This window comes from Vigna unguiculata, chromosome 9 (assembly GCF_037176805.1).
Source record: "Vigna unguiculata cultivar grain cowpea cultivar isolate G323 ecotype 2 chromosome 9, ASM3717680v1, whole genome shotgun sequence".
Classification (NCBI taxonomy): domain Eukaryota; kingdom Viridiplantae; phylum Streptophyta; class Magnoliopsida; order Fabales; family Fabaceae; genus Vigna; species Vigna unguiculata.
The window spans coordinates 39,727,019-39,750,159 of NC_140800.1; the positions used below are offsets into that span (position 1 = coordinate 39,727,019).

At 35.9% G+C, this 23,141-nt stretch overlaps 3 protein-coding genes and 1 long non-coding RNA gene across 4 annotated transcripts; 3 read left to right on the top strand and 1 right to left on the bottom strand.

Annotated features, from left to right (window-relative positions):
• The first annotated feature begins 8,511 nt into the window (after nucleotides 1–8,511).
• LOC114164222 (SWIM zinc finger family protein / mitogen-activated protein kinase kinase kinase (MAPKKK)-like protein) lies at nucleotides 8,512–9,894 on the top strand. The gene has a single exon (XM_028048808.2). It carries the CDS (start codon nucleotides 9,050–9,052, stop codon nucleotides 9,767–9,769), a length of 720 nt encoding a protein of 239 aa, XP_027904609.1. The 5' UTR covers nucleotides 8,512–9,049; the 3' UTR covers nucleotides 9,770–9,894.
• Nucleotides 9,895–11,408: 1,514 nt separating this feature from the next.
• LOC114164294 (Regulator of chromosome condensation (RCC1) family protein) lies at nucleotides 11,409–14,491 on the top strand. The gene is made up of 5 exons (XM_028048903.2): nucleotides 11,409–11,577; nucleotides 11,684–11,863; nucleotides 12,738–12,773; nucleotides 12,897–13,054; nucleotides 13,130–14,491. Exons 1-5 carry the CDS (start codon nucleotides 11,424–11,426, stop codon nucleotides 14,396–14,398), a joined length of 1,797 nt encoding a protein of 598 aa, XP_027904704.1. The 5' UTR covers nucleotides 11,409–11,423; the 3' UTR covers nucleotides 14,399–14,491.
• Nucleotides 14,492–15,412: 921 nt separating this feature from the next.
• Nucleotides 15,413–20,316, bottom strand: LOC114162755 (elongation factor Ts (DUF810)). The gene is made up of 5 exons (XM_028046721.2): nucleotides 19,710–20,316; nucleotides 18,399–19,268; nucleotides 17,688–18,143; nucleotides 16,988–17,177; nucleotides 15,413–16,902 (listed from the first exon to the last, which is right to left on the bottom strand). Exons 1-5 carry the CDS (start codon nucleotides 20,220–20,222, stop codon nucleotides 15,971–15,973), a joined length of 2,961 nt encoding a protein of 986 aa, XP_027902522.1. The 5' UTR covers nucleotides 20,223–20,316; the 3' UTR covers nucleotides 15,413–15,970.
• A 718-nt stretch (nucleotides 20,317–21,034) lies between these two features.
• LOC114162166 (uncharacterized) lies at nucleotides 21,035–22,888 on the top strand. The gene is made up of 3 exons (XR_003599147.2): nucleotides 21,035–21,171; nucleotides 21,283–21,354; nucleotides 22,683–22,888. It is a non-coding gene; the product is annotated as an uncharacterized LOC114162166 (long non-coding RNA).
• The last annotated feature ends 253 nt before the right edge of the window (nucleotides 22,889–23,141 follow it).

Here is a 23,141-nt window from a genome sequence, read left to right on the forward strand (position 1 = left end):
TTTTATATCAAGCGCATAATCTGATATTGAGTCAAGAGTCAGTTGGGTGTTTAATTGAGTGAAAACTTTGTGAGTAATGTTTCTTTTCTGATGTATATGTTTCTTGGGTGATATACTTATGTAACTATATTTACGTATAAATGCTTAAATACACTAGCTTACCCTTCTTTCTTTCTGTGTTTGTTTCCTTGTTGTGTTCTCCTTTTTGCAATGATCACCAAATGTTAGTGTGAGCATATGTGGAGACCCCTGGTGATCATCAAGACAGCGAAGATGTTGTTGTGTAGTTTAGGCTTGTTGGTTATTGCTCTTTTTAGCAACTTTTGAAAAACTTGTCTTATGTAATTCCTTGCTCTTTTGAGCAATCTTTTGCCAATTTGATTTATGTTTTAAGACATGTCTATGATATTGTTCTGTGCTCATGGTACTTTTGCTTTAAATATATTTTAGGATGACTGTAATGGTTAAATTCTAATATATTTTTTGCTATTTGCTCTATTTTATTATGGTATGTGATGTTTTATTTATTAGAATTATTTTATTAAATGGGATGTCACGATTAAAATCACTTGTTAGTGTTGTCTTTCTTTTTCATTCACTTGACATACAAACCAAACTATATTTTAGCAATAGTAACCTCAACAAAATCAAGAAGAACTACAACAAAACTACCATGACCACCGATAACATGGACATGACTACTCTAGTTATTAGGCATTTAGTTATAATTTAAAACTTGTAGATTATGTTAGCACTTGATTGTTAGAATTTGGATTACATCTTATAGTTTCAGTTTGGATTATGAGTTGTTAGCACTTGGGTTTAGATTATATGTTGTTAGTTGTTGATTTGGATCATATGTTGTTATTAGAGCTATCACTTTTTATTTTAGCCCCTGGGTCAGCCCTGGCCCCCTGTAAAGCTAAGCCCCATTTTTGTGGCCCACTTATCAAGGGGCTTTTTTAAAGCCCCTGACCCCCAAAGCCCCCCAAGCAGTGGGTTAGGACAAGCTAGGGCCGGGTAGCCCCCTCATAAACGCTCTTCATTCAAAAAACAATGTACACGCGTCTTCTTCCTTCAACAACTATTCTTCTTCCTAAATTTCTTTCACCCAACTTCAAGCTATATCTAACGTTTTCCAACCGCCACCGTCTACGACGAAGCTTGACGATAACATACGACGGTGTAGAGCGGTGGTCATAGTGATAGAAGAGGAGAATCCTGATTCGTCAACGAAAAAGTGATATCAAAGGTAACCCTTTTGTCTGTGACTAAGAATGCCTCTTTGAAATCTAACTACAAATCCCCTTTTGCAATTTTTTTCTCCAGTTTTGGGACTGCAATTCTGATATAGAGCAACTTTCGTGATATTATATCAAAGAAGAAACAGGGGTAAGTAATCTCAGTGTTGTACCAATCAAAAGTGGGTAATTCTGAAATTAGTTATATATTTAAGTGTCTGTAGTAAAGTTTATGGTTGTTTAAAGCCTAACTATTCTGGGTTCTCTTAATTTTCAAGTTGATTTAGAACTTGTGGAAGTATTAGCATTCAGGTAGCATGTTTATATGAATATATCGTAACAATTTGAATATAGGAAGTTTCTATAGGAGATAGAATTTTCAGATTTCACTGATCCGGGGGTTGGGGGGATATAGGGAATAAATCTTAGTTGTAGGGTCCATTTCTGTGTCTTACAGTGTCTAGCAAGAATAGTTTGCTATGTTAACATATCCATTTTAGCTATATTATTGTCTGTGGGAGAATATGTTTGAAATGTTTATATTCTGCAAATTCTGTTGATGAATTAGTGATTTCTTTCTTTTGTGATTAGACTACAATATGGATTATTGAGAATTCTTGTCTTGTTTCATCTAAATATTTGATTGGCAGACAAAGTCATAATTCATTTTTTGAGGTCAAACTTTCTGATCTTCTGTGTATATAGATGTTTCTAATAAACGATTATATAAATGCAACAAGTCTATTATTTTGGAACATCCTCAACAGCAAAGATTAAAAAAAGAATGGTTAAAGATCTAGGGTAGTTTGTAGTCAAGTAAAACTATTTGTAGTTTGATTTTGTATACTAATTCTTTAAGTTGTGTTTTATGGGCAATCTCAGCATATTACTGGAAATGTCTTGTAATTTTATAACTTGTTTAGGTAAAAGAAATGGATTGTTGGATCCTAACAATATCAATATCTTAATTAATAAAAATCTAAGCCTTCATTCATTTTCAAAGCTGATTATTTATTACTAGTTACATGTTACGGATAAGATATCTCATCTTAAGTTGGTTACATGTGAAGAGGTGAATTTTCTGTGAAAGTGTACCTTAACTACAGAGATGCATTTTTCACCTGAGATGGAAGGTTTTACTAGTTACCCTTATGAGAAAAGGAGAAAAAAGAAAAGGAGTGGGTAAATGATTTGAATGAAACAAAGAAAATTGTGAGAATGATTGAACCAGACCAAAGCCCCTTCTGCTGCAAAATCAAATGTTGCATTCACGTTACAACTTTGGATACGTACATGGTAAAAGTGAGGGGCTCACGTGTGTAAAAAATGTAAAGTAAAAAAACAAAAATCATGCAATTACTTTTAATCGTAGTAAGTAACAAAGTTACTCTTAATTGATTGAATTAGGTTTCATTTTGTTAAACAGTATTAGGTTAAACAAATGATAAAGTTTGTGTTCTATTTGGGCTGTGAAAATTATGTTTTAGCTATTGTATTTATTTTATTTTAGCTACTTTTAGCCACTTCGGTTCCCTATATGTTTTTTATTACAGTTTTTGAGATTGGTGAAAACCTATGTTTTTAAAACTATGGTAGATGGTTGATACAGATGTTGAAAAATGGGTAAACATAAACATTTTGTTAGTATATTTTTTTATCCTATCTTTCTTCTCCTTTTTTCGTTTAGATATGTGTCATTATTTAGAAGGTTTTGTTTCTTTTTCCTTAGCAGTAACCAACGTACTGATGCAGAATCTAAGTTGATTATTAACATGAATCTGTTTGTGCTTAAAAGCTTCTTGACATCTAGTTCTGCCTTTTTTGTAAAAGCTTTTAAGTGCATTCTGTGAACTAGGCATAATATTAATGGACTTTTTTTCATTACATCGTTGTTGACTTCGATATGATGTTTTTCAGGCTGGTATTATAAACAATAAGTTTGTATCTTCTATGAAAAAGGTGTGTTTACCATCTTAGATGAACTTCCCTGATTTACTTATTTTTCTTTTTATTAAAGTTGGGCTCATAGTGCATGTACAAGATCTTGGGAGATGGGTAAATGTTACAGTACTTTTGGTATATATTATCTTTGATACCTCAGTATGAAATATTTTCAAATGGAAACTATTGAATAACTTAACTTCTGTATATATTATCATTTGTGTAACTTCTGTGTTTGTAAGTTCTTGGTGTGCCTATTTGTAGTTTGATTTTGTATACTAATTCCAATATAGACATCTTCATAGTGAAAAATGTCTAATTATATTGTTTAGCTATCTATATTATCTAGCAATTTTAACTATTACAATGAGGATTAAATTCTAAAATATTTTATGCAGTTGTGTGGAATAGCTTTAAAATATGGATCCCTCTAAGAGTAACCCTTTGAATTTGGATGATGATCTTGTATCTGAAACTCCTTGTCCATCTGAAAGTGCTGCCACAAATAAAAAAGAAGTATCAAATGTTTGGAACTTTTTCACAAGAATAGGTAAAGACAAGGATGGAATTGAAAAGGCTACGTGTAAGTATTGTGGCCATCACTATAAAGTTGGCAAAAACCCTAAAACCAAAAACAATTATGGGACTTCACATTTAAGTCGTCATATCTATTCATGTAAAAGTATTGCAAACTTAGATGTGGATCTCAGTCTTGATCAAGAAGGAAAGTTTGGGACACGAAAAATCAATCAAAAGGTTCATCGTAAGTTACTTGCGAGAGCCATAATTAAACATGGTCTTCCTTATAATTTCGTTGAGTACGAAGGAATTAGGGAGTGGATAAAATACATTAATCCAGATGTTGACATGAAATGTAGGAACACCACTGTTTTAGATGTGGAGAAGGAATACATTGAAGAGAGGGATAAAGTTAAGCAAATCATGTCTAGGATTCCTTATAGAATTTGTTTAACTTCTGATGTTTGGACTGCAATTACTTCTGAGGGTTATATTTGCCTAATTGCACATTTTGTTGATGAAAACTGGAAATTGACAAGTAAGATTCTGAACTTTTGTCGAATGAAACCACCACACACGGGTGCTGAACTAGAAAGTGTTGTATTTGATTGCCTAAAGCAATGGGGTATTGATAAGAAAATTTTCACCATTACCTTGGACAATGCTTCTGCTAATAATACCTTGCAAGATATTTTAAAAAGCCATCTTTGTGTTCAGAGAAATTTATTATGTGATGGTGAGTTTTTTCACGTTCGATGTTGTGCTCATACTCTTAATTTGATAGTTCAAGATGGTTTAAAGGTGGTTGACAAAGCACTTCATAACATTAGAGAGAGTGTTAAGTATGTTAAATCATCGGATGGAAGAACTCTCAAATTCAAAGAATGTGTTAGTGATGTTGGCATAAATATGAGCATTGGTTTGAGATTATATGTGATTACAAGATGGAATTCGACTTATTTGATGCTTGAAAGTGCAATAAGATACAAACAAGCTTTTGAAATTCTTAAAGTGGTTGATAGAAGTTATAAAAATTGTCCATCTTCTGAGGAATGGGATAAGGGAGAGAAAATGTGTCAATTCTTAGAACCATTTTATGAAATCACAAACATGATGTCTGGTTCATCTTATCCCACTTCAAATTTGTATTTTATGGAAATTTGGAAGATTCAATTAATCATTGAAGAGAATTTGTTGAATGAAGATGTCATTTTAAAGACAATGGCTTTGAATATGAAGGAGAAGTTTAAAAAGTATTGGAAGGAGTATAGTATTGTGTTAGCTTTTGGAGCTATTCTTGACCCACGACTAAAGGTTGATTTTATAATGTATTGTTATAAAAAGTTGGATCTTCTAACTTATGAAGAGAAAACTAAGAAAGTGTTAGAAAAGTTCAAGATGTTGTTTGGAGATTATGCAAAGAACTTGTCTATCTCTAGTGGTTCTCTTTCCCAATCTCCTACGGAATTCGTCTTTATGTCTCAATTCAATATCGAAGAGAGTAAGGCCAAAAGATCAAGGATTATTTCGGTAAGTATTTTATACTTGGTGTTCACTATTTTCATTTTTTTCTTGTTTCGTTTTGATAATTAATATGTAATACATTGTAGGATTTTAAAATGTATCAAAATGAATCAAAATCCATAATTGGTAAGAGCGAGGTAGATGTTTACCTAGATGAACCAACAATAGATGATGAAGAAAGTGAAGATTTTGATGTACTCAAATATTGGAAGACTAATGAGAAAAAATTCCCTATGTTGTCTATAATGGCTCGAGATGTGCTTAGTATTCCCATTACTACTGTGGCATCAGAGTCAGCTTTTAGCAAAGGTGGGCATGTACTTTCCAAATATAGAAGCTCTATTCTTCCTGATCATGTGCAAATGTTGATTTGTACTCAAAGTTGGTTATACGGACTTTCTGAAAATCCTAGTGGTAAGTTTATATATTATTGTTTTTAAAATTACTTTACATTGTATAATTAACTCTAGACTAATAGTTTGATTATCTGTTAATTGTTTCTGAGATAGATGAAGTTGTGCATGATATTTTTGGACATGAGGGAATCACTGATGAGTCTAAACTTCTTGAAGATGTTGAAGATTAACAGGTTCAATTACTGCTTCACAAGAACATGTTTTTAGCTTTTGTTTTCTTTTGAAAAGCATTACTATTTTAGATTCAGATATTTTACATAGTCATTATATATGTAAATCTGTGAAATATATGTTTAGATCTTCAATGGATTTGATATGAATCTATTTGACAACCAAAGTAAGCATTGATAACTATAATTAGCATTGATAACTATAATTAGCAGTGACTGAGTAATATAGTGTATTTTGTTAGAAAATTTTCAAAATGAAGATATCAAAACATATCTCTAGAAAATGACAGACCTTGAAGATGAAAAAAAATGTCTTCGACTGTTTTTTATTTATTTTAGAATCAAAAATTTATTTATTGCTTTGATAGAAATAATTTTTCAGATTTATAAGGTTAGAAAAGACCACAAACCTTGACCAAAACAGTATAATTTTTACATGTAAGTTACTTTATTTTTGTTTTTCCATTGTATTTTACTTTTCATATTGTCCTTTATTTGTTCCATGTGCCAAATTTCTATCCATTAGTCAATCTTGCTTTTCAAATTATCTTTCAAAGTGTGTCTCCAATCAACTCTCGTTATAGGCTGCATAATTGTCAAGTTTTATTTAATGAAAATGGATTATATCGTGCTTTTCTGTCATTCAGGCTAGAATATTTAATGAAAATGGATTATGTTCAGTTTCATATTTTGAGTTTGGTTTCAAGGAAGATATAGATACGACTATTTGGAAAGCATTTCAGTAAGATCTAGAGGGAGTTCTTCAAAATAGAAAAGAAATCATGGAAACTTCTATAATCTAGATTTAATATGACAGAATAAAACCCCTGTAGTTTCATAGGTTAATGATCGCAATATTTGGATAGGCATGGTTGTTTCCTTTTTTTTTTGTGCTTTTGGTTATGTAGTAAGGTTCACCTATGACTAGTAGCATGTGGGTGAATTTGGATTTTAGCTTTTTGGTGGAGTTTTGTTTCGCGGTGTCTATTGTGATGTTGGCTGATCTGTTTCACTAATAATTTCAGAAGTACTTCCTTATTTCTTGTGTTATAGATTTCATGATTTTGAAAAGGGGATGGCATTAATAACAAAAAATTTGTTTTCACCATTTCCTTTACAAAATTTACAGAGTTTTGCGCGAAATAGTTTTATTTTGCATATTTGAGGATGTTGAATATACCAGTTTGAACAGAGAATAATACTGCTAAAAAACTGAAGTTTGATGTTTCAAACCATGAAAGTGAATTGCCTAGTTTCTCATCCTTAGTTTATTTTAAATTCCGAACTTGATTTTATTGTTCTTTCTATTTAGTTTGTGATTATAATATATTATTTGTACACCATGTGATTGAAAATTTAATTTGGACAGTCCATCACTGGCGCCACAAGAAGCATGATTATTTTGGAGTGTAAACATGACTTGATACTATTTTCTGTTACATACATAATAAATTTAAACTCCCACATGATGTGGTGGATGATATTAAACTGATATGCCGAGTAGAAAAATTCACACTGATTTTTTGAAAAGAACCATTTGCTACTGCTATTGTTTCAAGCCATGAAAAGAACCATTTGCGAATGCTATTGTTTCTAGCCATCTAAGTTGCTATTCTGTACAAATATTTGCTATCTGGTGGTGCCTAGTCAGAGTGTTATGCCAAAAAAAATGGTAGTTGAGCAACAAACTATGTAAATCTTGGAAGATACATGGAATTGCGATTCATGCCATGACTAAAATGCTTGAGCAAGAATTTTGGTTTAATTTTCACTAATTTTTACTCAAAAATCTTCTTTCATAAGCCATACATTTTGTATTTATATCTACTTACATGGTTTTTTTTTTTTCCATTGACAAAGGGTACTCTTATTGAGCACTTAGACTAATTTTTTTTGTTCTTTTGTTTTCCAGTGATATCAAAATATCTTAGTAAGGACAACATAGACTTTGACCATCATACTTGAAGTGGCTGTATCCAGGCAATCTATGATGTCTTCTATAGCTCAAGCTATTAGAGTGTTATTCTTAAGGTCTATTAGCTATTGGATCTTTGGATGAAAGGATATGTTAATGATAATATCCTTTTATGAATGGAAAAACAGTATAATTGTGAATGTGTTGTATGAAATCACATCTCTTTTTGGCATGGATTGTTCTGATTTATGTTTAAATTTAAGTGAGTGATGTTTTTATTTCTCTTGCAATGGCTGGTACAATTAATTGAGATTTGGAAGCTTGGACTTTTGTCATATAATTTTTTTTCATGTTTATAGAAAAGCTCATAGGCTGGCCCAAGCTCACAGGACTTTTGTGAACTTTTTAGCCCTGTGAGCTTTTTTAGTGGGGGGCATTTTGGCCCTGTGGGTTTTTTTAGCCCCAGCCCACATGGGCCAGGGCCAAGCCGTATGAGTGGGGCTAAATTGCTTGGTTTTAGATTATGCACTTAAATCTATCTATTCAACCCGTGAACAAATTATAACAGTTCACTTTTCTAAAATTATTCTTTATCATATAGACTGAAATTTATTAAAACTCAAAACACTTTTTTCCATAGTATCTTCTTGTTACCTCTCCTTTTCTTGTATATCATATCCCTGATCTATAGTTTTCTCTCTTTTTTCCTTATTAGAAAACTTCTGACAACGTTAGATTTATTTTAGAAAATATAGTGTTATTTTTTTTTTCTCGTGGGCTTTCTATTTAGTTTTTCTTTTGACAGTGCGATAAGAGACTCTGGTCCCACTTTGTGACTATATGGAGTCAATTTGAAGAGCAGATTCACTGGAGTGCAAGCATTTCTAATAACTTGCCAACTATCTGGATCTGTTCTTATACTTTAACCAAACTGCATAAGAACTCCTCATAGCAAGTCAACATATTACAGTACAAATTTCAAAAACCATAGTTCATACATTCATAGGAGTTAATCTTAAAATATGATGAAGTAAATAAGAAAGTGTGCATTGTACGTATGAGTTGCAGGTTTTGGGGTGAATTGCTAAAGCGTGATGCATGGTTTACCACCATTGTAGGGAGAAAAGGGAAGTTGGGAAGTAAAGGTTTGGAATTTTACACCTTACAAAATTCCCTTCACCATCATCCATTCTTATTCCTTCACGTGTCCCCCAAAACTACACAACGAATCCCAGCCACACCTCTTCTACATAACCCTCAACCAACAACATTATTCTCTTATCCTAAATCCTTATTCAACCTTAATTTCCCCGTTTTTCAACAATGGAATCCCATGCCTCCAATTCAAACTCTCATCCCAATAACAGCAATAACAGCAACAACCACCACCACCACCCGCCTAGATTCAAACCCAGCCAACCCATCTCCGACCGGATAGTCCGTGCCCTCCGCCACCGTCTCCGCCTCCTCCACCGTGCCGGCTCCACCTTCTTCATATTCGGCGCCACCGGTAACGTGTACACGGTCACCCTCTCCTCGACCCCCTCCTGCACCTGCCCTGATCGTACAACCCCATGCAAGCACATCCTCTTTGTTTTCATTCGAGTTCTGGGCGTCTCCCTTGACGATGTCTGTCTAAGGAGGAGGACCCTTCGTCCCTGCCAGCTCCAACGCCTCCTCGGCAAGCCCACGTTGCCGGAGGCGGTGGCGGGGGGCAGCCTCCGGCAGAGGTTCCACCAACTGTTCTTGGGTGGAGGATCAAGAAAGGCAGAGATAGAGACGGAGGAGGGTGCGACGTGCCCGGTTTGCCTTGAGGAAATGGTGAAGGAGCAAAAGCTGGTTGCTTGTGGGACATGTCGTAACCCTATTCATGAAGAGTGCTTGATGCGGTGGAAGAGAAGCAGGGGAAGAAGATCGGCGAGTTGTGTGATTTGTAGAGCGCGGTGGAGGGACAGGGCGGAGCAGGATCAGTATCTGAACCTTTCTGCGTATGTTAGTGAAGATGACATGGCAGAACCTGCTGGGGGACTCTGCACTGGCTGAGTTTCATGTACATAATGTGTGGTTAATGAATCATAATCAAAATTAACTCAAATTGTTTATGCTGCAATTATGATTAGTCAGAATACTTGTGTATTGTTTCTGTATAGTTCATACTTCTTTTATCCTTTTATAGTCTTCAAATATAGAACAACACCAGTTTCCTTGCTTTTGTTTTCACTAAACACATACTCTGCAATTTGGTTCTTTTCAAAATGGAAAAAAAAAAGAGAGTCATAGTTGGACATAACAGAGGTGTTTTACTAGGAGAAAGATGAAAGACAGAAAACATATACCGATTCAAACGTTAAGCTACTGTCAAAATTAATCATAAGTTATAACGCTGATTTTGACAAAAATGGAAATTTTCATTTTTTGAATAAATATAACTCATTTCGAGTAAAAATATAGATTTGTTTTAATCAATTGCGTAAATTTAATTGTTTAAACTTTATATTTTAATTTGTTGAAAATAGAATGCTTTTGAAATATTAGTTCGTTTAAAATTATTACCAAATCTTAAATTAAATGACACTAAATTGTAAATGTCAACTTAATTCCATCCTTTTACATGATTAGAAATAATGATATAGAATATTATGGGATGTACTTTTTATTCTTTTTAAATGAAATGGTCTGAGAGGAACGTTCGATTTCCAAATAAATCTCCAATATAATTTAAAATGAATTTAGTAATATTTGAATTTTCAGAAAATATTTATTTTTTAAAAATTCTTTGAAATTTAATGAAAGAATTATTTATTTTTATCTATAATCTATAACAATTAATAAAGAAAATACTCTTAAAGTTAGTTTTTTATATACACTTTTTTTTTGCTATTTTAAATAACAATAAATTAACTATTTTTACAAGTAATTATAGAAATTCCATTCCTATTTCATTTAGAATATTTATTTAAAAGATTAAAAATAAGAAAAAATAAGAGATAAATAAATAAATGTTATATATATATATATATATATATTATAATTCCATTTTATTTATTATAGTAATGGTTAGATAGAAAATTGTAATTTTATTTTATTATTGAAAAAGTGTGTACATAACGTTTCCACAAGTTTTAAATAAAGTCAAATGAAATAAAATTTATTGACTTAAAAACGAACGAAAGGTTCTTTCAAACTGAATTCATGTGTTATTTTTTTTTATAATTTTTTTATTTTAAACATTAGATTAATTAGTTTAGTTTTAAAATTTATGAGGATAATTGGTCTAGCTTATTATACAAGACAAGTTTCTACTATATAATTTTTTATATATTTAACAAGTATTTGGCAGATTATACACCTATTTGAATAAATGAAAAATAAATGCAAATCATATAAAATCAATGTATTACTATTTTAAATATATAAAGTTAAACTTCATGTTTTTCCAAAATAGTAAATTAAAATATAAGATCATTCTTAAATATTTAAAGATAGTATAAATGGATTGATTTAAGAATAAAAATACTTCCAATCATGTATAATATTACTTAATGTAAAATAAAAAATTATTATAATTTTAATAAATTTAAAATTAAACTAATATAATTTTCTTTTTCTTGTCATCTTTTGGATTTATTTGTGAGAGTAAAATATCGTTTGTGTTTTATTTTAATTTTTTTCGTGTCTCGTATTGAGAGCTATATGTATGTACATACTTTGGGATAAACAGCGTGTGTCGTGGCTTTGTGAGTTCTCATCGGAAGCAATGGAGGACGCCGGGAAACCTCATAAGTCCGGCAACCCATCGCGTAAGGTGGTTGATTTGGCTGCCGGAGAAGCACACAATCTCATTCTTACTGGTGAGTAGGCCAATTAATTTTTTTGGGAAAGAAAATTGAAATTTCAAATTTCATTGTTTGTGTGAAGTGTCGAGTTGAGGGTTGAATTGTTTGCTGTGATTTGAAGGTGATGGCGGTGTTTACAGTTGGGGTAGGGGAATGTTTGGAAGGATTGGGAATGGCTCAGAAAAGGACGAGCTTTTTCCAGTGCAACTCAACTTTGGAAACGCAAACCCAAATGGAACACAAGACAATGTCAAGATCGTGGGAATTGCTGCTGGTGCTTATCATAGTCTCGCTCTTTCAGGTTATCTAATACTTCACACTTTTCAATTTCCCCCTTTTTATATAGATATCCTAACGACTAAACTTAGGTGCGTTTCTTTGGATGCTATTAGTTATGTACTCCAATGAGATATAATCTCGTCTTCTAAAATCTGCACAAAAAATGCTTGCCTAAATGGTCAATATAAATTATCCAGATGCAGTTTCAATTTTGATAAGATAACAAAACAGCTAACTGCATGTAAGTTTTGTTCTATCTAGAGAAAGAAAAGTCGAGTGCAGTTCTTTGAGTGTCTTCAGTGTTGTTCCTTGAATAGATCTATCATTTTTTGAAAATTGTCTTCTGATTAAAATTGTGGTGTAACGTTCTGGCCAGAAATAGATGAAATAAACTCCAAATTGATTTTTGTTCAAGAATAAAACTTAATACATCAGACCTTGTTTCTCTTTTGCTGAATTCTTAGGTCACCTGGACAAGAACAAATAAAAATTCATCAGAATATAGTTACTTACTTCCTCAGCTTATTGTTATTAAGAGGAACAGTTCATCTTATTAATTTTCATCTTAAATGCTCCATAACGAGCAGGTGACCTCCTGCAGTATAATTTCATTTTCATTGTTGTTTGCTGAAATGTGAACACAGAAGTCAAATAATAAAGTGTTGTCTGCTAACTCAGATTTCCAGATTTGAATTTTTTTCCCTTGATGGTAACTCTGGCTAAAGTTTCCCAATTATTAGTAACCTTGTTGCCAACCCATCATAAGACTGATGAGGGTATTCTTGAATATAGATTTGTCAAACAGATGTGAAACACATCTATTGTAACTTAGGCTGGTTCTTCTGATTTGAATTTGAAGGTATTCCACCATCTAATTCTTCAGTCTGTGTTGACAGATGATGGAGCTGTTTGGTCTTGGGGTTACAATTTCTGTATCCTTAATATGCTTGAAATCCATTGGTTCATCTCAGTTAATATATATCGCTTGTTTTTACTTTAGAAGTTTGTTGAATTTATGCTCTGTACTGGCACCTACACCCTTGACTACTGTATGGATGGTCAACTTGGTACAAATGTAGAGGAATCACATGACAATGAATATGATGTTGGAGACTATTGTTTAGTGCCCCGCTTACTGAACAGTTTTGTTGAATTGCACACTGTCAATTCTTCATCGGGTGTGTCTGAAACAGAAGCCAAAACATCACTTAAGGTATAAACGAGTTGCATTCATTTTCTTAATCTAAAACGGAAACCAAGGTGACTTCACACCGTTCAACTTTCACAGATATGTGCTGTCAAAGCTGGAGGAATGATGTCTCTGGCCATTGATAACCGTGGAACCCTTTGGATGTGGGGAAACTGCCCACAACAAAGTAAAGAAGGTGAGTTAGCACTCGTAAGCAGTTTCACTCCAACTCCAGTTCTGGATTTTCTGGGTCGATCTGTTGTCAAGGTTGCATGTGGAAATGAGCATATCGTAGCACTGGTTAGTGCTGGCGGATCATACAATGGTGAAGATCTAGTATGCTACTCTTGGGGTTATAATACCCGTGGTCAATTAGGGTTGGGGGATAGAGAGAAGAGGCTGCATCCGGAAGTTGTTAAAACATTTGATGAGGAGTCACCCTATGAGGTGGCATGTGGCGCCTATCACACTGCTTTGCTCACTCGTGTAAAGAAAACTAGTGACACATTAGAGAGCACATGCTGGACCTTTGGCCTTGGAGATAATGGCCAACTTGGGCATGGAACAACACAAAGCACATTATTTCCTACACCTGTTAAAGAATTGCCACGAAATATATCCCTTATTTGTGTTGACTGTGGTTTGTTTCATACAAGCGTAGTTTCCTCAGATGGGGATGTGTGGTCATGGGGAATGGAGAAGGGTCTTGGCTTATGCCCTGATGCTAGTCGAGCTGGAACAGATTCTGGTGATGCACTGTCTCCCCGTCTTATGTCATGGAAGCCAAATCAACCTAAATTTCCAGATCCAGTTAAACTTGCATGTGGGGCAGCACATACTGTTATAATTGCGAAAGGGGGATATAGAATGTGGTCTTGGGGTAGGGGAAGAAGTGGAGTTCTTGGAGATGGTAAAGGAATAGATTGTTACACTCCCACGCTCGTACTATGGCCCCAAATGATGGAGGACTCTGAGGAAGAGGAAGTAAAAGGCGATGGTGAACAAGATAAGGCTAGAGAAAATGAGACTGAAGCAACAAATGAAGTAGAAGAGAAACTATCCTCAGCATTGAATGAGCTGAAGCTGCTTCAAACAAAGTTATCTGTGATTAGAAAATATGCCAGTATACTACATGGTTCTGTTTTTGGAAAGCCCTTTGATGAGCAAGATATCCCTGATTCGTTGCAGAATTCAGGTTCATTTGACATTGGAAAAGAATGGGAGAAGATGTTAGGGACTGCAGATCATAGGAAGCTAATTAGGTTGGAAATGTTTTACCGAGACATGCTTGCTGGAGTAAAAGATGAACTAATGAAGAGAAGGATCAAGGAAATTGTAAAGGAGTGTCTCCAATCTTCAGAGGCGTAAAATCAGTATCTAAATGTAAAACATGATACCATTCTGAACAAAAGGATTTCACATAAAAAGTAATGAGCTATTTGATCATTCCATTTTGCACCATTGGTATGTCCATTTACTACTCACTCTTGTTGATCATTTTATTTGCACTTGTTTTATTCGGTACCACATTATCTGTATTACAATCTCCCCACCCAAACCTTACCTTTCTTCCGTTATACGGTGTGTCTTTGCACATAAATGACCCTTACGTGTTTAATGCCAGTGGAACTCGCAGAAACAAAACGAAAACGACAATATCGTTAATTTTGCGTATCAATTTTTGTCACATTCTTAGTTTTACGATACCAGATATAAAACAGAAAAAATAAAATTATTACAGCATATAGCATACATTTGATTTTAATTTTTTATCAAACCAGGAAAATATATTTGAGAATTCATATCTCCAATTTCCTGATCCACAACACATTTTTATACTACAAGCAAGATGTTACGCTTTTCGTTTTTCACTTCTACATTTAACGAGCCATTCTTCCCTTTTTCTTTTTGTTCAAATCATAAGTGTAAAGCTAAATGAATTTGCTGTACAAGTGCCTATAATTCAGAAATTTGTTTGTCATCGCGGCATTTATGTAACTTTGGCTATTAGTTTCATAATTTTTAATTTTTTGGTGGGTCACTAAAGTGTAAAATTTTATACGATTGGTACAATAAGAGCAATCAATTATTCCGGTCCCGCTGGATAATGAGAACCCGGTGATTGCGTTTTCCAAACTCAAGCACCTAAAGGTGCTTTAGCTGTCCACACATGGCACATCTCAACATTCCATACCAGAAACTTCCTTCGGATAAGTCCAAAAACCAAATATGTCTGACTAAAGAAAGATGTATGTATTACATAAGAGTGCTGCATTAGCATATATATATATATATATATATATATATATATATATATATATATATATATATATATATATATATATATATATATATATATATATATACAATGTTAAATCCCAGTTTACAATCAATGCCAGCCTTTTCATTCATACTAAGAAAAAGTTGCATAAACTTCAATCAACAAATGGGCTATATTATACAATTCCTGCATTTCATACTAGTAGAAGGGGAAACCCAATCCAAAGGAATTTAACAAAAGAATAATGAGAACGTAGGATATCATTTTCATATTATATAGAGAGAACTCTCAAAAAAAAAAAAAAACTTAAGCTAAACGCAGAATAAACCACCGTGAGATATCTCTAGTAATAATTAATGAATCAGAAAGAATATTCAACTACCTTCCCAGATAAGCCAGCCATAATCATGGCCCACATTTATGCTGCCTCACTTCAGACTTGGAGAATATGCTGCCGATAGCACTAAGGCTCTGGACAATATTCCCAATGTCTAGCAGGACGGACCCATCCTGACGTAGGTCTTGCTGAACAACTCACATAAATTACCTGCTTGGCAACGTCGCACTAAACACCAGCAGAACCAGACAGTTAACAGATCGTATATCCCACTCCCAAGTACATCACAGTTTGCCATTCCATAAACTAGTTCTCAGGGTTGTTAAAGTTTCTTAGGTAGATCATATACCTTTTTCAGAAACTTGGAAGCTGATTCATCATTTCTATAGCATAAAACACGTAACAATGTGTTTGGTTCTGACGGATTCCACTGTCCTGAAGTGGGAGGTAATGGAAGTTTAGACCTGGCGGAGGATTTATACGTCTCCATGGTCAACCGTCTAAACTGCTCTATGAGGGTCTCTGTGTCAGTTCTGAAAAGGGGAAGGATAGACCTCGCAGTTGTTGAAAACTTATCTATTAATTCAGAAGGCAAGCCATCCCCATTTGCCCAAAACAATTCCTTCAGAAATTTGAAATCATCCTCGATGATCTGAGAATCCTTCCGGTTAAAAGCACGCGAGGGGCCTCCAGCAAGCAATACAAGCAAAAATCCATCAAAGGAAGCTCTCATTATTTCAGTAACAATTCGTGTGCGAATTTTTTCATGAACAGTATCTGAAATGAACATTAATTTCCGTTCAAGTTCCTGAAGGTATGGCTCAATTCTTGAAGATGATGGATCCCCAACGTACAAACTATCCAATAAAACATGGCCTAGATCATGGAAGACAATTCTATACGCTGCAGCCTCGCAGAGTTGCTGAATTCCTTCAAGACACGCAGCTGGAGATAGTTCAAACTTCTTTGCTAATCCATTTGAAAAATCTTCCACGTGAGCAGATTCAGAGTTCCGTAGAAGAGTAATTATTCTCTTTTCCAGAACATCAAATTCACCCAGGATCCACTGCAAAGTATTTATGCGAACACAGAATTGTGGTATTCCAGAAGAGCTATCCCCATTTGTTGCAACCTGAGGGTTTCTCTTCTGAGGATTTGGAGATTTATCTTTTTTCTTCCCAAAGCCCTGAAACTTTGAACCGATAGTGCACCTGGTCAACGCTGGCATTGTTGGAAGAAATGTGTTTCGTGATCCTGAATATTAAAACAAAGAATAGTTACTAAAGATGCCAAATATCAGAGCTCCAGTGCTCAACTATAAAATTTCAACATCATTTACCACAGCCAGATTTTGCTTTGATGACATAATACTGAAGGCATTTGTCAAGGCCATTCATCACTTCAGGAAGCATTGCAGGATGCATGGGTATCGGAAGCTGAAAGAAAGCATCCAAAGTCTCATTTATAATCCGCAAAACATCAACAGCGGATGGAGCATATCCTTCCTGATTTGCTTGAGGACTCCAAACCTAGGATTGGATAACACAGTAAACTAAGTTAGTTCATGACATGGGCATTCAATTAATGCAGATAACCAGAAAACACGAAAAACAAACACATGCTATCTCTAATCAATTAAGAGAATATCATCATGCAAAGAAATACACAACATACAAATGTTCAAAAATGAATTTATGATGTTTCATCTGTAAAATCATGAGCCTATGGACAAACAACTTCACCAAGTACTTAACCAATAAGTTCCCATCACACGAGAGCTTTTGCTATATATTTGATAATAAAAATGTTGAAATAAGGTAAAGGGATTATCTTGGTAATCTTTACAAAGAAACTTATAGCTCTTCTCAAGAGTTTCTAGGAATTATAAGGTGTTTTCAAAATCTCCAATAATCTCCATAAAAGTTCTTCCAACCCCCTCCTAATTTGTATCAAAATGCTCATCCGCAACAATTCTCATAGGTAATAGTGCCAATGAAAATTATCAACTGGTAATAAAAGAAAAGATAATGGATGCAAACCTCTTGCTGCAGATTTCTATCGACCCACTCCTTTAGTCTGTCTATTCTAGTTTTAATCCATATTTTCACAAGATTAGCAATTGCCCCTTCAGCCTCATAAGGAGGCATCTCACGGATAATTGCTTTACCACCATCATCGCTTTCCACTGAATCCTCCACTGCTATCTGCACAAGGTCTTTCTCTAACTGATCGGCAGCTCGCAACACTTGAACCGCATCAGGTGTCAATTCTGTGATACCTGATATGAACTGCTTTAATTCGTTTCCATAGCATGAGTGAAGGGTGGCTACAGCAAGACCTGCTGCCAAAGGATGCCACCTCTTAAGTATTGGACTGAAGACTTGTTTTTCATTGATTGCCAGGCTACCTACATCCTTCGCAAGGATGGCAAGGACAGGGAGAGCATTTGGCTGATTTTTGGATGCTCTCCTGCTGGAGTCTGCCTTCTCCATTATCTATGCAGCAGCAAAACAAGCATATTTCAGCATATACATTCATTAAAATACAGAGAGGCTGATAGATCAAGAATTTAACATGAAACTAAAGGCATAAATGTATTTACAATCAAAATCTATCAACACAACCAAACTATCCATTAGACCACATATGGATATCCCTCTTCAAGCACCAATGTAATCCGAGTATATCATAACCCTAAGTCATTCACCTTTTACTAAATGGAAAAACCAACGGCTGACAGATGAACTTGCCTGAGCAAAAGCAGTGCGTAGTGATGACCTGATGTAGGTTTCAATTCTTTCGCGAGCCACATTGACATCATTTCTTCTCCTCCGGCGATACTCATTGGATATATCCTCAACCAAAATCTTAGCTGCTGCTACCCCTAAAGAGACTATGCCCTGCATGGTTTCAACATTACCCCGGTCAAAAGTTTCATGATATGCAAGGAGCCTCTTCTCAGCCCACCCCAATATAGAAGTCAACGTAGAGCTCAAAACTTTGGAATATTCTGCATCTTTTGTTGTCTTCGCATCTTTTGCAACTTCCGCCAGCTGGCCATCAGCAGCAGATAGCAGTTCCAAATCCAACTGGCCAGTGACAACAAACCGGTGAAACAAAACCCAAGTGAAACAAAGATTATGCAACGTCTGATTTAATCCAAGGATGCCCCAGGTCTTCTTAATTTGTTCCATCAGCTCATCAAATTCCTCAATAACAGACGATTCATCATTAGCATCAAAGCATGATTGCAAAAGCATTTCATAAAGCCGCAGATTCAGAGGAATCCCATCTGCCCAGTGGCATGAATCAGCATAAGATCCATCATACGACCGATTTGCAAGAGACATGACAGCACTACGAAGAACCTGCATAGATTCAGTATTCTTCCCGGTTTCTATAGGCTTATCCAATGCAGCATGAATAATCTGTCGCAGACGCTGTGCCGCAGAATTCGACTTATCCAAGGGCATTTGTGGATGCAAAATTAAACCAGCCTCGAGAACCTTCAAGGTTCTTTTCTGCCACTCGACATACTCTTGCTGATCAGTAAAATCCGAAGCCTTGAGTTGCTGCAGCAACTCAAGCGGAACCACCACAGACTCAATCCTTCTTCCAACCTACAACGAACATACACTCAGTTAAGCTTCAATGACACTATATATATATATATATATATATATATATATATATATTCATATATCGAGCAATTCCACACACGCAACAATTAAGAACAAGTTAACTAGCACTTCGCGAATATGTTCATTCGAGCACGTCTTAGTTATATTTGGATCAAAGTAACAAGCACGCGAAAAACTTGAGAGAATCCAATAGCAGATCAAAGGATTCTGAACTCTCGCCGACCGCAATTGCAGCCACATTTGTCCACAATTTCTGGCAACATCAAGGATTGCGTTCAAACCTCGACAGTGGCCGCAATTTAAAACCTCAGTGATAACCGATAAGCAAGTAAAATTGAACCAGATCAACCATCACTTGTTACATGCATTGCAGGACGCGCGAAAAACGTGAAGAGTGGATTAAGCGAAGAGTGTTATGACCTGGCCAGCGGAAATCCTGAGAAGAGCGCGTCTCACGCGCGAATCCATGGCTTCGGAAACCCTCATCTGGTTCCGCATGAGTTCTCCGACAGTTAACGGCCGCTTCGGCTTTCCCTGGCCCGAACCGGAAGCCGAACCGGAGCCAGGACTCTTCCTGGAGGCCGAACCAGGCGATTTCAAGCCGAAGGCCTTCTTAACCTTGCTGGCAGCGGTGGAAGTGATGGATCGCTGGAGTGCTTGCGAGTTCGGCGAGTTCTGGCCTGGTGAATTGGCGGCGGAGTGATTGGGAACGGAACTGAGCGGCTTGCCGGAGGAGGTGCGGCAGGCGGCAACGAAGATCTCGAAGGCTGTTAGGGAGAGGTCGGAATCGGAGAGGTTGGCGGCGAGTTGGCCGAGCGGAGAGGGTAGGTCGTCGGCGGAAGAAAGGGCGGAAGGTTTTGGAGGCATTATGGTTGGCGGCGTTGTGTCTCTCTTGGAATGGCCCAATGATAGGTCCCTGAAGAGATGAGCCATTGCGAGAACAGAGAGAAAGAAAAGAAAGAAGAAGAGAAGAGGTGAGAGAGAGAGTCAAGAGTATGGACTACATACATACACGGTAAAAGTCCCGTTCAGATCAGATGGGGACACTCCCTCTCCTTTCTCTTTTTACTTTTCTTCTATTCATTTTTTTTTTTATTCATGTCTTCTAAATCAATTCAATCTTCCATATACTCTTCTTCCTTTTTTCTAGAACTTTAATTTATTTCGTATTTTTTTTATCTCTGACTTTGTCCAAATTTTGGCTTACATTCTTCATTTTTTTTCTACTTTTTTAAGATATTTAATTGCATCATGTATAACAGAAGAAAAAAAATGTATAAGATTTTCTTTTTGTTTTTCTTGGTTCTTCACCTTGGATAAAAGAATTCATAATTTTTAGTTTTTAAGATATCATATACACTAATTTGAATGAATATAATTTTAAACTGTTTTATTTTTTAAAATACTTTTTAACATTGTCGACTTGCAAATTTCGTCAATTAACATTGACCAGAAAAATAAGAATATTAATCGATGTTGGTTGAAAGTTTTTCAGTAATATTGAGAAAGAAATCCTCCTAAATTGTTGAAGAAAAAATATCTTTATAAAACAAAAATTACTGCGAACATCGATAAAAAGAATTACGACATACGTATGTAAAAAAAAATCTAATTCACATTTATAAAAAAGTAATTTTCCCAATATTTCCCGAGTAAACACTATTTAATATTGAGAGAGAAAAAAAACAGTGATAAGGATTGTCGTTAAGCTGTTGGGCCTAAGGGGAGGCTGGTCCAAAGGATAAAATCACCCTAAGTCTGCCTAATTGTTTCATTGTGCACTTTCAGAACCCACTCCCTTGGTGCTTAGAGCCGCAGCCGTCACTCCGCTAGGGTTCAGTCTTGAAGCTCCGTCACATTTGTTCGAGCCAGTTAGTTCCATGTAAGTTGTATCCCATCCCACACCTCCTTGTTTGTTCTTATCTCAGTTGCTTCGAGTTCGGTCTAGAGTCGTACTGAGTACTTCATGCCACTCTGTCCTTGTGTTTTCCAGTTCGCTACGTTGCCTTGGGAGCTGTTGCGTTTCATGTTCGCACTAGGAACCCAATTGTTGGCCTTTTTCCAGGTAGGGAAGCTAAGGCCCTTCTCTTATATTTTGTTGTTTCATGTTGTTTGGCTGTCGTTTCAGTTTTGTGTGGTTGGTATGATACTATGTTGGTTTGGAACGCATAGATCTGTTGTTTGAAATGGTGGGTGTCACTGTTGCAGGAAAACAGTGGCGAGACCTGCAAATCTCGCCCAAGCGAGCCAGTCTCGCCTAGGCGAGATGGGCAGGGGCTCGCCCAAGCCCTTTTATGCAAGAGGTCGCCCAGGCGACCCGCTCAATATTTTTGAGCGAGCGAGCGTCTCACCCAGGCGAGAGGGGTCTCGCCTAAGCGAGAGGGGTCTCGCCTAAGCGAGATCCCGCGTTGGTTTCTAGATGCTCTTCGAGCCCTCGCCTAGGCAAAGGGGGCTCGCCTGAGCGAGACCCTTCAGCCTGAGCGAGGGGCTGGACGAGACAGTGTGCTGTTTGGATGCTGTTTGTTCTTGGATGATTAGTATTGGTTTGGAAATGAATGTTATGATGAGAAACATGTATGTAATGGAATATTATGTATGCTTGGCATGATTCATGAATTGTAGATGACGGGTTTGGTATGGACTTAGCATGTGAAATAAATGAGGTGGTTATTATTAAAGAGGCATGATAACGAGATGGGTTGAAATCCTATGTGCATGGATGGGTTATGATGAGTTGGATTGAGTTGGAATTGGAAACATGAAAGGTATTGGTTTGAAAGGTTGACGTAACGAATGTATAATTGCATGACGAATACTATTTGACTATGTGACCATGTTTTGTCTGTGTCAGTGCGTAATACCTTGGGGTCTCTAGGTGAGACTTTCAGGGTCGCGCTTCAGTGGTCGGGATGTAATTCTATGGCCCCTGTTAGTGGGTGCCCCATTTGTATAACTAGGTAAGGATTCAAGGTAAGGTCGCATCCTGACACTCTAAGGGGTCAGTTAGTCTTACCTAGAGCGGACTGACTCCTGTGGTGAGAGTAATAGGAGGCCTGAAATTCATTAAGGGCTAACCTTGTGATGAGGAAATATTGATTCATTATAACACTTGTAAAACATAGCTCGGGGGTGAGCAGAGGTATCCACCACAAGTGCAAGTGTCCGCTGAATCCGACCAAGTTATACGTATCCGGATGAGTCGAGTCGAGTCGTAGTGTATTGTTTGAAAGGTCGTAACATGCTGGTGTGATGTATGTGTGATGGACTGTGAATATGTATCTGACTCCATTGATGAAATGATTTTGTGCTCTAGCTTACCCTACTTTCTTTGTTGTGTGATCTACTGTGTGGTACTCTCTTTTGCGATGATCATCAACTTGTTGGTGTGAGCAGATGCGAGGAACACCCGTAGGCAACAAGGGGGTGGAGATTCCGCTGCCTAATCCGCGTGGACCAGTTTATATTTCTGTATGAGTTTATTTAGGGGTGCGACCCGTGTATCTGTTCGTCCTTAGATTTATGTACTTGGTAAATTTTTTTTCCCTCTAGTTTCTTTTGGACATCGTGGTGTGCCATGGATCATATGGAGTTGAGTTTAAAACTTCCAGATCGCGCTTTTATGTTATCTTTCCCATAACATTCCTTTAATTTTGCGTACTTAATTGAATGGAGTGTTACACTAAAGAACTATTATTAAAATCGATAAAAAAAATCTTATTCACATCAAATGAAAAATATTCATTCTGATAACATCGTGATCTTAATCAAGTCAATGATACTTTAATCAAAATCAAACTAAGGAAAAATTGTGAAAAGTAAAATACAAATATGAGAATACGAATTACTTTAAAT

Bases quoted from the DNA above. Each gene is read 5' to 3' on its own strand.
- LOC114164222 (XM_028048808.2), top strand. From the start codon at position 9,050: ATGGAATCCCATGCCTCCAATTCAAACTCTCATCCCAATAACAGCAAT.
- LOC114164294 (XM_028048903.2), top strand. From the start codon at position 11,424: ATGTACATACTTTGGGATAAACAGCGTGTGTCGTGGCTTTGTGAGTTC. The intron at 11,578-11,683 runs GTGAGTAGGCCA...TGTGATTTGAAG, and splicing joins ACACAATCTCATTCTTACTG to GTGATGGCGGTGTTTACAGT. The intron at 12,774-12,896 runs GTATCCTTAATA...ACTACTGTATGG, and splicing joins GTCTTGGGGTTACAATTTCT to ATGGTCAACTTGGTACAAAT.
- LOC114162755 (XM_028046721.2), bottom strand. From the start codon at position 20,222: ATGGCTCATCTCTTCAGGGACCTATCATTGGGCCATTCCAAGAGAGAC. The intron at 19,269-19,709 runs GTCATAACACTC...TGTTCGTTGTAG, and splicing joins TCAGGATTTCCGCTGGCCAG to GTTGGAAGAAGGATTGAGTC. The intron at 17,178-17,687 runs GTTTGCATCCAT...ATCCAATCCTAG, and splicing joins ATAGAAATCTGCAGCAAGAG to GTTTGGAGTCCTCAAGCAAA.